The 12,862-nt window shown below is 42.8% G+C and overlaps 1 protein-coding gene across 3 annotated transcripts in view; it reads right to left on the reverse strand.

Moving 5' to 3' along the window:
* Window positions 1–12,862, reverse strand: part of CHD2 (chromodomain helicase DNA binding protein 2) — a 76,568-nt gene that overhangs the window by 45,808 nt on the left and 17,898 nt on the right. For 2 of the 3 annotated variants that reach the window (XM_025177485.2, XM_025177488.2), the window contains exons 4-8: window positions 11,733–11,819; window positions 5,279–5,340; window positions 2,303–2,425; window positions 1,686–1,835; window positions 1,098–1,231 (exon numbers count right to left, since the gene is read on the reverse strand). In XM_025177485.2, coding sequence (XP_025033253.1) covers window positions 1,098–1,231; window positions 1,686–1,835; window positions 2,303–2,425; window positions 5,279–5,340; window positions 11,733–11,819 — 556 coding nt within the window. Of the gene's footprint in view, window positions 1–1,097; window positions 1,232–1,685; window positions 1,836–2,302; window positions 2,426–5,278; window positions 5,341–8,986; window positions 11,276–11,732; window positions 11,820–12,862 lie in introns of those variants that run through there. The other variant, XM_088136431.1, reaches the window with a different exon arrangement.

Below are 12,862 nucleotides of genomic sequence, written 5' to 3' on the forward strand. Positions count from 1 at the left end.
AAGAATAATAATAACTACAACAAACTAAATTAGAAAAAAGTGAAAAAGAAAGGAAGAAGAAACAGAAAAAGCTAAAAGTGCAGTAAGAAAAGAAAACAGAAAAAAAGAGCAAGATATAAAGAAAAACATAAAGACATAAAGCAGTGGCTTCCAATATTCCTCACAGCAGTTTTAAGTACAATTATAGTTTAACCTCTCTCTCTAAAGTTACATCACGATTCTCTTCTTTCTATAATCTATCCTGTCTAATCATCAAAGCCATAAATTACAAGTTCAATTTTTTCATTTTATGTAAAAAGTCCACAAGGGGTTTCCAGTCACCAATAAATGTAGATATTGTCTTCAATCAAAGAGGTTAGTGGATCCATCTCAGCAAGGTCTGTCAATTTCACCAACCATTCCTCCATAGTGGGTAGTGTAAAATCTTTCCATCTTTGTGCATACTGTATAATAATCTCGATGCAGTAATCGTATACTGAAATAATCTCCCGTGGCTTTTTTCTAACTGTTTATCCATCAACCCTAAAAGGGAAAATTTCTGGCTGCCAATGCTAGAACTTTTGTGAACGGCAGGGTCCTTTCAGCCACTTAAAGATCCTGCTCAGAGAACTGGCATGAATGGTTGGGTCAGAGCCAGGTCCACAGACTTGCATAATCCTGGCAAAGCCCTCCCACTAAACCCTTGGTTTGGCCCCCACTCAGAGGTCTTTCTAAAGTCAAAGAATTCCTAAAATTTGCTCAGGCATTCTTGCATCTTGAGCAGCTTAAAGTCTGAATGGCTTTTATACAGTTCAGCTTGCCTTATTCAAGGTGACTCTCTCTTTTGCAATACAAAACTAGTTTTTACAGGGCCTTGTTTGCTACTCTAAAGCAGCCCTTCCTAGGATGAAATTTCCAAATATGATATACCCCAACTCCCAAACTGGGAAATCTTGCAAGCTGCGTTTGCAGAGTCAGGCATTCTGGGAGCAAAGGTGTACCCCTGGAAAGCCCCAACCTGGAGAAGGCTGCTTTTACCTGTCTGCCTACCTCTATTGGGAAAATACTGTCAGGAACATCTGACTCCAGGGAAAGCAGACGTATTTGCTTGCACTCACCTCCTTTCTTGCCCACCCTCTTGTCCAGCACTTTCTCAATAGTCTCGCTGTTGAGCTGCTGTTCCTCCGCCCCTTCGCCCGTCATCTCAATCAGGTCATCCGAATCAGTCTCAAAGTCATCGTCTTCCTTGTAACTGTGCACAAGACCACACATGAAGACAGTTCAGGCTCTTCCTTCTGCTGAATGGGTTCTCCATGCAGATGAGAACAGTGTTTCCCACCATGGCAACTTCCAGGTAGGTGGACTTCAACTCTCAGAATTCCCAAACTGTGGCAACTTTAAGATGGGTGGACTTCAACTCCCAGAATTCCCCAGCCAGCTAGTGCCTTCCCCCTGACTCCAGGACATTGCACAAGCTGGGTTCATACACTGAGGTAAGCCATGGTTTGCTCAATGATGGTTTGGTGAATAATGACTTAGGCTCACATATCACATTAAGGCATAATCAGGTTACCTCATGAAATGTATGATAGCTGGGTTCAGCCAAACTAACCACCCCATGATGGCTGAGCATGATGTGTGAATCCAACCCTAGGTGGCTGCTTGGATGTTGGCCTGAGAGATACTCCCCCCTTTTCTGCCATTACCTGACATTTTTGGCTGCTCGGCGCCTAGTTTGTCTTTTGGGGGCCTCATCATCCTCGTCATCATCTTCCTCCTCCGATGACTCGGTCTTCCTCCGCCTCTTCCCACGCTGGAGTTTGGTGACCTTCTTTGCAATGGATTTGCCCACTGCTCTAAAATGAAACAGAACGATATAGTAGTAGTAGCAGCAAAGCATTCTTCGAGACCAGACCAGGAAATCAACTCCACAGGAAGGCTAAAACTACCGTTACTGAGACTGGCTATAAATAGCAGAATCTTGCAAGTCTGATTGTGCTGGACCTTCTCCCCTTCTTATACTCCACGGAATCAGGAAGGCCTCTGCAGGAGACACTTCCAAATGCTCTCTCGTTGCTCTGGACTTAAACCATGTTTCTGCCCCTTTTGCCTAGGCAAAGGTTCCCGTATATTTCAACCAAGGTCATCTTCCTTACTCTCTCTATTTACCCTGGAAGCTTTTGCCATCATTCTGTCTTTCTGCTGGGGAAAGCTTCCATTGCTGTGCTCAGAACACCAACTTGCAATTAAAAGGTGGAGGAATTGGGTGCAGGGTGGGGAAAAATAAGGGGAACTGCAAGGAAGGCAGCATCACCTTTCTCACCTCCTCAAAGCAGGCCTCCTGGATTTCACTTTCTTCTGTTCTGGCTCGCTCTCTCCACTGGAGCCTTGATCTTCAACATCATCTTCACCATCATCCCCAGATCCCTCCCTTTTCCATTTATCTCTGTGTTTACAAAAGTTCACAAGGAGTATAAGCATTACAATTGTCATTATTATCCATTATCACGATTGCTGTTACTTTTATATGCCAATTAATTAGCCCCCCAAATACATAAACTAGCCCTAAATATATGGCATATTCATCTCATGTTAGACAATTAAGTTATGAACTAGGGCTTTGCAGAAATAAGTTCATAAAGAGTCTGCAACCTCTTTAAAGCAGCTGCGCCTTTCCCCGGGATGGTGCGGCTGCACTTTGCAGCAACCTGTGATTTCAGGAAAAGACAAGGCTGTCTTAAGAGCTAAAAAACAGGTGTTTGCTCCAAAACACCTCTTAGAAACTGAATCCAAAGCCCCTGCTTAGCTCTGTCATTAACAATGACATCTGCTCAATTAACAGTAAGAAAAGGAAACGGCTCAGCTAATTATACACAATCCAAATCGCTCAAAAGTCCTCCACTCGACCATCTTGGCAATGGAATGCTCTTTGAAGTACAAAAAGAGACATGAGCTCTCAAAGCTAAGATATAATTGCATTTTCCTGCTAAGATTGAGGCTAGGAGGGGAGGAGAGTTCACAAGCCACATACAGCCATCTGAGGTGCTCGCGTGTCTAAAGCAGTGTTTCTCAACCTTGGCAGCGTGAAGATGTATGGACTTCAACATGCTGACTGGGGAATTCTGGGAGCTGAAGTCCACAAATTTTCAAGCTGCCAAGGTTAAGACAAGAAGTCTAAAGCAGCCCACTGATGGGGAGGTAGCTTTTGGTAGAAGGAAGAGTTTTGCTTTCTTCCTAGTGAAGGAAATGCAGCCTTGAGCTTCCCCCTTCCCTCTCCACAAAACAGCTCAAGAAAAAGAAGGATCATGTCCCTTTCTTGCACTAATCCTGCAGGGATCTGATGTGCCAGAAGGCATAAATCAGTATCTTTGTGTACATGCAAGCGTGGCGGTGTGTTTTATGCAGGTTTCTCTGGGTGTACATGGGAGCTGGGCAAGGAGTTGCACAAGTGTGTGCAAGTGTTGGCCTAAGGGCAAGGTTTCTTCAAGTCAAACTCAACTGAAGACTTCACAGAGACCTCCATGTAGTTTTCTAGGCAGCGTTACAGAAGCAGCCCCCTACTCAATTTTTCTAGGATTAGTTTTTATGTCCCAGCCTAATGCACAGCTCTGTGGTTTTGTGGTGGTCTCCCACCCAAGGATACAAGGTCAGCCAAGATCAGTTAAATGTTGCCACCTCCTGGAGGGGGGGGGGGGCAGATTATACACTTATACATACACTCATGGTTTCTATTAAAAAAAATGAACAATTGAATGAATTTGAGGATGGAGTGCTGTACACATGACCTTACATTCCTGGAGGAAAGATAAAAATTGTATCTTCCTCAAGTTGAACTTGACTCCTGGAAACATCATAGAAATTGTTTGCTGCTGCCTTCTTCCAACACGTTCTTTCGACTTCTCAGCCTCCAGCCCTGAGATTTCCTGTTGGTCTCCCGACCGATTAGTAACCAGGGCTGACATAGCTTGGCTTCCCAGATTAAACCTCTTTGTCCAGGAGTTACCACCTGCTGGGCATATGTGCAAGTATCATGACAAGCCTGGTGCAGCTCCCAGGATGCAACTGGTTTCACATTGTTGACGTGCAGAGTAGCATTTGGTCTTGAAGCCAGGTGTAGGCAACCAGCATGTGACCTTCATCCCCTCAAATTGCAGTTCCCAGAGCTAGGTTGGTCTATAGTTAAGGGGTTGGACTGGGAGTGGGAAACCACGGGTTCTAGTCCTGCTTTAGGCACAAGGCCAGCTGGATGACTTTGGGCCAGACGCTTTCTCTGAGCCCTAGGAAGGAAGCAACAGCAAACCGCTTCCAAAAATGCTGCCTAGAAAACTCCACGGCCTTGTCCACGTAGTCACCAGGAGTGAAGTCTAAGAAGGCTAACAAAAAAGAGCAACACAGGGCATGGACCTCAGGATGGTGATGATGCACAGAAGGTATGATTGTGTCACATGTGTGATGAGGATCAGGATTCGTCTGAGCTGACAAACCAGTGTTTACTTTGTCTGCTGCAGACCTTCTCTTGTGTCTCCTGCCTCAAACCTGTTGCAGAAAACCACGTCACCATGAACCATGTTTAGTAACAGTGGTGGAAATGCACCTCAGTGGTCTGGAGGTAGCCCTGAAGCATCAGCACCCACATCCAGGATGCACTTTGGCTTGGGGAGGGGGGAAGCTGATCCCCAGAACCATCCTTTCTTTGCACAAAAGTTCTTCCTCTTCCTCTGGGAGGGTTTCTTTGTTTTTCTTTTTTGGGGGGGAGGGCAGGAATTATAGAAATAAGGGGGTCAGGCACACTTTGGCTTTAATTACTATCCAGAAGAGGGGAGTTCACAAGATTAAGAGAACAGTAAAATTCCCTCCTTTGGGCAAAAACTGCCAGACCAAGAGCTCCTTTTATGCTCCTTTAATTTATTTATTCATTCAATTTAGAATAAATTTCTTTGCATCTGACACCTTCAAGGTGCCTTCCAGATGAACAGTCAACAAAAATGGACCTGTTTTTATTATAGAACAGCAATCTTTCCCAATCAAGACCCTTTGTTTGAACTTCAGCTGTCATATCCCAGCCAGTGTGGCCAATAGCCAGGTTCTGAGATTATGGGATATGGAAGTTCACCCAGAGATCATCAGTTTGAGGAAAGCTATGCTAATACATTCCAAATATTACTTGCAGAATCCACAATGGATAAGGTTGCAAGTAACAACCTTGCAACTAACATTCCAAGCATCAACAGCAGGCAAGAATCCTTTTAAAGGGAATCCAAATTTGCTTCAGAAATGAGGCACAATCCTCCTAACTTACATTTTTCTCACTTGCTTTGGCCCTCTTCTTTTGGGACTTTCACTTTCAGATTCGCTATTCCCCTTGAACGAAAAGAGAGAAGGAGGGAGAGAAGGGGAAGGACCAATAAAAGAGGCTGGTTGATGGTGGTATATTTTGCTGCAAATATTCTTGGCATCCATAAGGTGGTTGGACACACCTTGGCCCACACCCCAGATTTAAAGCCAACACAATCAAAAAGGGAGACATTCACTACCACGCAGCAAATAAAGAAACAGGTAACACTTTTTTTGCCCATAATCCCGTAGTTTCTGTGGTTTGGTTTGGGTTTTTTTTTTAAAGAAACTCTGTTACATCATGAACACAAGTAGACAAAGATTCTTGAAAAAGAAATCAAAACAGAAGAGAGAGCACCAAAGAACAGCCAAACAGAACAAAGAGGACCAGGTCACAGCTGATAGCAAGGTCACACCCAAGGCCTTCCAAGCATTGCAGAAGAGAAGATACAAGTTTGTAGGAAGGAACAGTCTTGCTCACCTGTACACGTGCTCCCTTGGAAGGGGAGATCAGTAATTTTCAGGTGACCACCACACGTGGCTTTCAAAAGCACGTTGTGGGCCACACCCCCAAAATTAGGAGGGACCAGAAAAAAAAAGGGGAAGGGCTGAATAAACACTTCTAAAATTTCATTTCAATTTAAAATAATAAAATTTCAATTTCATATTTTCAAAATCTTTTTATTTTTGGGTTTCATGGAATTGGTAAGCCACTGAAAGTCTCTCAACTGCAGTGGGTAGAAATCCATTGATTAATTACCCAAGGCAGGGACCTATATCTATATCTATCTATATCTATAGATATAGATGGGTTCTATCTACCTACCTACCTACCTACCTACCTATAAATAAAAGGAAGAAAAAAGGAAGAGGAGGAGGAGAAGGGAAGCCCCTAAAAATACATCTCTTGACTACTATACAAAATTACTCCTATGCCTACATATATTTATTAAATCTACTTAGGCAACTAAACTATTAACATGTCAGTCTGTTCACTCAATAGCAGGGGAAAAAAGAAACTAAACATGGAAACTAAATGCCTACAGATCTGGGTAGCCTTGGGTCAAAGAAATAAGTTGCCCTCCTGATGCCAGCTTGTTCAGTGCAAAGTGGGTGCTCTGGGGCAGGAAGGTCAAAAGCGGGAGGTGCATGACATCTCATGCGCCGCAGTTCTCACAGGGTGGTGGGGTGCAAGGGACTCCAAAGTTAGTGTACTGGTGCTCAACAAAAGACCAACAGACAAAAATCTGCTTGAGACTGACAAAAACACACACAGAGATGGAATTATTAGTCATGGAGAACCATTGTTTCTTCCGTTTTCTTCCCCTGTGGAAACAGGGCAACATTATTTAAATTATAGGTGACAGAGTTAAGAAAATGAGCAGCTATGTTAGATACAGGAATCCAGGTATATTAGAAATAGGTAAAGAGAATAAAAAGACCTTTGCAGTCAACAGTTGGGCGCATCTGTCTGTCTCCAGGACCTTTATGAAACTTTCCACTTTGAGGTTAAGTGTGTCCCTAGCTAATTTTGAAAACAATCCCCAATTCTTAATGTGCATCTGAACCCCCAGAACAGTAATTGGCTTCCCACACCTGAAGTACTCACTCAAGCACACTGCATCGAAAAGAAGAACAAACTCCATTTCCTCTCCTGATCCCCCACCTCCTTCCTCAAATTACAAGTGGTCCATTTACTGATTCCCATCTGCCATGAAGCCTCTGCACACGCGTCACATCCTCCACCAGATCCTGCTGCAGATGAGAGCTTTATTATAAGAGCCAGAACCTGGCATGGAATTACATGGGCTCGTGGTCCCCTTGAAGGTATTGTAGCTATGCAAAAGCTTTGCCTCTCTGGTGCCCCCAAGCTTTGAAGGGGTACTCCCTTTGTCCTCCTGGCCACCAGCATCTCTTGCCCATTCAGGGGCAGAGAAACAGAATGCAAGGTACTCGCAGACTAAGCGTAGCCTTAATGTGGTTGGTTATCAGTTTTGGGAAGTACAAATCCGTAACAAGGAAGAAATTGTATTATGCAAAACACAAAGGATAGGTTCGCCCATCATGATATTCCAGGACTGAGGAACCTGCCCCCAAGTCTTGCTTCACCCTACCATACAGTTTTGTTCTTGGCACAGAAAACCACCAGGTCATCTTCTGCACACTTTCCTCCATCAAGGAAATCATGCAAAGAATGAAGCTGTCTGGAGCCCAATCTTCTTTGACTGGCTGGGTTCTTTCTACTTTTTTCTTGCAAGGTCAGCTTCCTGTTCTGTCCCTTAATGGAGAAACCACATGAAAATGAAGTTCTCCAGAAGCTTGCATATGTCTTCTCCAACTGGGAAGCTGTACCCTATTCTTGGATTGGGAATTATGCATGTTCCTTGATGCAGTAGGCAATAAGCAAGAACTCTCCAGCAACTCTCATGCAGAAACAGGAGCAGAAGGTGGAGGTCTTGTGGTGCTTGTTCCTCCAAGTCTCACTCTTTGATATTATCCAGACCTCAGGTCAGATCCAGTTCCCCAACCCAGCTCCCTACCCTGCAATAACCCAAACAAACAAACAAACCAACAGACAAACCAGATTATAGATATTGTGTGAGCACAGCCAGTGGAAAAGACAAGAGTGAAGGTGGAAGGACCATGACAGTTTTAGAGCACTTGATGAAGCTCCCTGGAGAGTCTCCAAGCCCTTCAGGACAAAAACAATCTTTGCCAGGCTTTGCTTATCCAAATACTCACACCAGCATAAGTCAACAGTCCAAAGAAAAACCTTAACCAAGAGTTCAGGCTTAAACTGTGACTGATTTTGGGATGGGACTCTTGACTTCTTCACCCTTTACTCTAACACCACATTGTCCCGGGTGAAGTTGACGAAGTGATCTCCTTGTACTCCCATCCTAGTCACCATGGATAGGTAGAACAGAGATATATCTTAGATACTTTTTCTAATTTGTGTCCAGCTTTTTTGTACAATCCTACCGGAATATGGTTTTTTTTAAAAAAGCCACATTAGACAAGATAGCATGAGCTTCACTGTAAGGTGGAATCGTAAGGTGGAAAAGTAAATAGGAAGGAGTAATTTGGACAAGTAGCTTGAAGGGAAATTAAGGGCACCCCCTTCTCTCTTTTCCTGGATGGATCTCTGGAGTGCCGTAGTTGTGTATTTTGGAAATCTCCCCTCTTCTACACCCAATAAAAACAAAGTCTGTGTTAAGGATTAGAGCTTCCAGGGTAAGGGAAAAATATTACCCAGGTGAAAGTATTTCACCATTAAACAAGGAATTGTTAAGGGTTCCCAGAAACATCCTCATTAGATTCCTTAAATAACAAAAGCACCATCTACAGGCTACCGTTTCGCATAAGCAAGATCCCATTAATTGAAGTGGTCCCTACTGCTATACTTAAGCTGGTGCGCTGTTCTTTTTCCCATCAGGGTGATCAATCCTTTTCCTTTCTTTTCAGAAGGAAAAGAGGCATTCTTTTTTGATTTTTACAATATTGTGTGGTATTGCAACGCATGCTGTGAACTATACACATATTTTTCTTTCTCATAAACTACAAATAAAACCATGGCTCGTTGCATCGCCAACAGAGATATCCAACAGACAGCAAACCCGATGTTTGCCAAAACCACATAATATTGTAAAACAAAAAAAGGGACAGGACTTACCTGAGCCCCTAATGGGTGCTCTTGTCTGCAGTGGAGATCGGGGGTGGGTGTGACATCACCAGCCCAGTGCATGCTGGGCCATTGTGACAGAGAGGAGAGGACCACCGAGCCTGGCATTTGCAGAACTTGGAAAAAGGAAAACAAAAGCCCGTTGTCAATGACAAAAGTATTCATAGTCCCTTAGATCTGACCCTCCAGAGGACTTTTGAGTGGGAGGGGAAAAGAATGTGGACAGGGTAGCCCAGATGGAGCTCTGAACAAGTAACAGACATGGAGCAGAGTTGGTTCTGCTTGCTCTTTTCCATCTCCCATCTCACCCTGTCAGCTGGGAAGATTGGAAGATGAAGGAGACCGGGGCAAAACCACTGTCCAAGATGGAAGATCGCACAGGATCATGGAAGAGAAGGGGAGAAGAGAACTGAGGGAGAGTGGAAGCCAGAGCTGGCCTGAGTAACACCGCTAGAAGATGCATCCTTTCTGTCAAGTTGTTTTGAGCATAAAAAAGTAGATTAAAGGCTGCACTACAAATCAAGTAGTAGTGATTTTGCCTCTGCCAGGAATTCACTCACTGACTTAAGACAAGTCGCTGCTTCTGTGTTATCTGAAGTAACGCTGAATTACCTCACAACAGCCTTCCCAAACCTGGTGCCAGGCTTACAACTAAAAAGATAAAAACTAATACAAACTAAGAAAAATTAAAAAATAAAAAGAGAAAATAGAGCTTCCTAACTGATGCAATATTTTGAGCACCATACAAACTCTACTAGTAATAACGATCATTAATGATTCTAGAAGGATCTTCTATTCACTGGAATGGGACACTAATTTTTTATTAACCTCATTGGGTTTCTTTACTCAAGCTTTTGATCTTCCCAGCTGCTGAAAGAAAAGTTTCTGAATCCAACGATTTCAGGAGATGCCAAAGCTTTTGCTCAAAGAACATTTGCTTTGACAGACTACAGATCCATGGGACTAGATCCTGGAAGATCCACTGGCATTCTTTCCACTTTCTGGTGCAACCCATGACCAAATAAAGTATCTCTACCCAATCTGAATCCATTATGGCCCATTGTAAGAGTCATGGAATTGCCTGAAAAATCCCAGGGCTTCTAGCTTGGAACAAGCATCAAAAATTCTGAGCAAGAGACTCTACACTCTCCCTTACAAGGTAATACCCTCCAGTTTTGTTTTGTTTCAATTTAACAGCAGGGAAATTATTACCAGACCAGTTAAAGTCTTGTGCTATTATGCCTCCGCATTATACCATTACCAGTACGGATACTGAAGCAACAGCTGGGAAGTGGGCAGATATTTGAGAAACTGCTGAATGACTAAGATAGGAGAAACAACTTGTGAAAGTCTGGGTCCATATATACACTAAGTAACAGATTGTCTAATAAGCCACTATGCCCCAGATCACTCACATGGCTTAATGCATGGATTAATCCAATGTATGGATTATAAACCATACATTTTCTTTTGGATTATTACGGTATTGACCATAAATGCTTGTTCTACACTGCCCAGGGTCCTACAGAATTGGGAAGACCCAGAAAAAAAAGTCTGTTAAATAAATTCTGGCTCAGTTCACGTAACAACTAACCCAAACCTAAATAAATCACATAATGGCTTAGTGTGGTATTTGTTGTGAAGCTCAGTTACACAAACATGGGCCTGGGATCCAGAAATATTTACTAGAAAAATGTAACCTGCCCTTAAGTGCTTTGGCAAAAAAAAAAGAAAAAAAGAATAGTAATAATAATAATAACAACAACGATTTAAAAACCTCTGAAGATTTCTGTTCTGCAATTTTCTCAGGTCACACAATGCGGTCAATCCAACCTGACTGAAGAGAGTTTAATTCGAAGACAAGATGGGAAGGGCCAAGAGAATAATTCTTTTTGATGCAAAATGTTCAAATCTGGGTGCCTTCTGCTAGGCACCTAAATCCATATATAGGCACCCAAGCATAAATGGACCCATTTTTAGAGGACTCCCCAACGGGAGGAGAGGGTGCCGCTTATATTTTCAGGTGCTTGAATATAAATTTAGGTGCCTACCTTTGGACTTCCAACTTTGACATTTTCAGTCTGATTCTGAACTTTCCTGAGCCTCATTTTCTCCATCTGTAAAAAACAGAAGGGAAAACTGCTTACCCATTTTTGAAATCGGTTGGGGTGGGAAATATGCACACACACGAAAAAAATGAGGGACAATCAGTCACTCACAAAAACAGCAAAGAAAAGGGGGCAAGTTCCATTACCACACTGCTCATAAGACGATTTTTGATGGAAGTGAAGAAGAGAAAATGGTTTAATGTCTCAGCCATCGGATGAAAAAACAAAAGAAAACACCTGAGCTCATCTCATGCATGGAATTCAAGAGAGGACTACGCATCTACAAATATAAAAAAGGGGGGGAAAGGTTTAACATAAAGGTACAACACAATATACAAACACACAAACTTTTATCATGCACGCACATTTTTCTCATGCCATCTTTCTGGAGCCTCAAGTAGGGCTGTTCCTGCAACAACTCCCTGCCCCTTGCCACTGCTCCAGACTTTAATTAGGGTCATGCAATTTCCCATTTTGGATTCATGGAAGGTCCAATGGACACCTTTTGACCTGGGTCCAGTTGCAGGAACAGCACTTCAGTACTGCAAAATGCAACCAGTGATTAGAACAACGGGGCTCTTTCATTCCAAGGATGGCTTTTGTTCTTCATGGATTTCCTCTCCCCTTACCTCATCATTTATATTAAAACGTGAAGGCTCCTGCCTGCTACGGTTCGATCGCCTCACCCCGTAAACATCTGGATATTCTTCCCACATCTGCAAAATAAACCAAACTGGCATTTGTATTCCATTCTTCCTCCAAGGGCAGTCAGAAGAAGACTCTCCTATTATCTGGAGGTTGAGCCATGTCAATTGGACTTCTTTTCTTTTTGGTAGAGACGTTTCGCTACTTGTCCAAGCAGCTTCTTCAGCTTGGAGAAGTAGTGAAATGTCTCTACCAAAAAGAAAAGAAGTCCAGTTGCCATGACTCAACCTCCAGACAATTCCACCTGGATGACTGAGAATCTTCATAAACACGCTCCTATTATATTTTCCTGGAAATCTGTGATATAGGTTCAGCTATTTGACCGAACAAATTAGATCTTTGTCTGGGTGTTGGGATAGAAGTCATAATGCTTTAAATCCAACACTCAAACCACTATTCTCAGAAGATACACAAGTCCCAATCAAGCAAAATTATCCCTTTTATTTTTGTAGACCCAGACCACTGATGCACCCATAATCCATGTGCATTATGTGCAGTTCTGGGTTGCATCAAAAGAAGCACTGCATCAAAGATGCATTAAGTTATTAATTCTCTTGGCACTGGTATAACCACACCTGCAATGTGCAACACTAATGTGCAACACTAGGCATTCTATTTTCCGAAGGATACTGACAGGTTAGAACTGATTCGGAAAAGAGCAACAAAATTGATACAGGGACTTGAGGATGTGCTGTACAATGACAGGCTGAAGGAACTTGGGATGTTCAGTCTGGAGAAATGAAGACTAAGAGGAAATATGGTAGTCCTTTTTGTTGGATGCATAAAGGGAAACTACAGGAAAGATGGTTGAGAATGATGTTTCATGGTCACAGAAGCTAGTACCAGAAATAATGGATATAAGTAGTAGATATCTAGATTTCATTTAAATTTAAGGAAAAACTTATTTGATAAGATCTGTACAACAGTGGAACAGTCTAGTTATGAAGGTTGTGGGTTTTCCATCTCTGGAGGTTTTTAACAAGAGGCTGGATAGCCGCTTCTCATGAACAAGATGAACCTGTGGCCCCTTCCAATTCTATGAAGTTAATGGGAA

Source organism: Python bivittatus, unplaced genomic scaffold (genome assembly GCF_059951505.1).
Source record: "Python bivittatus isolate LINGU-HERP-01145 unplaced genomic scaffold, Pbiv_v1 ctg000140_np1212, whole genome shotgun sequence".
NCBI classification, from domain to species: domain Eukaryota; kingdom Metazoa; phylum Chordata; class Lepidosauria; order Squamata; family Pythonidae; genus Python; species Python bivittatus.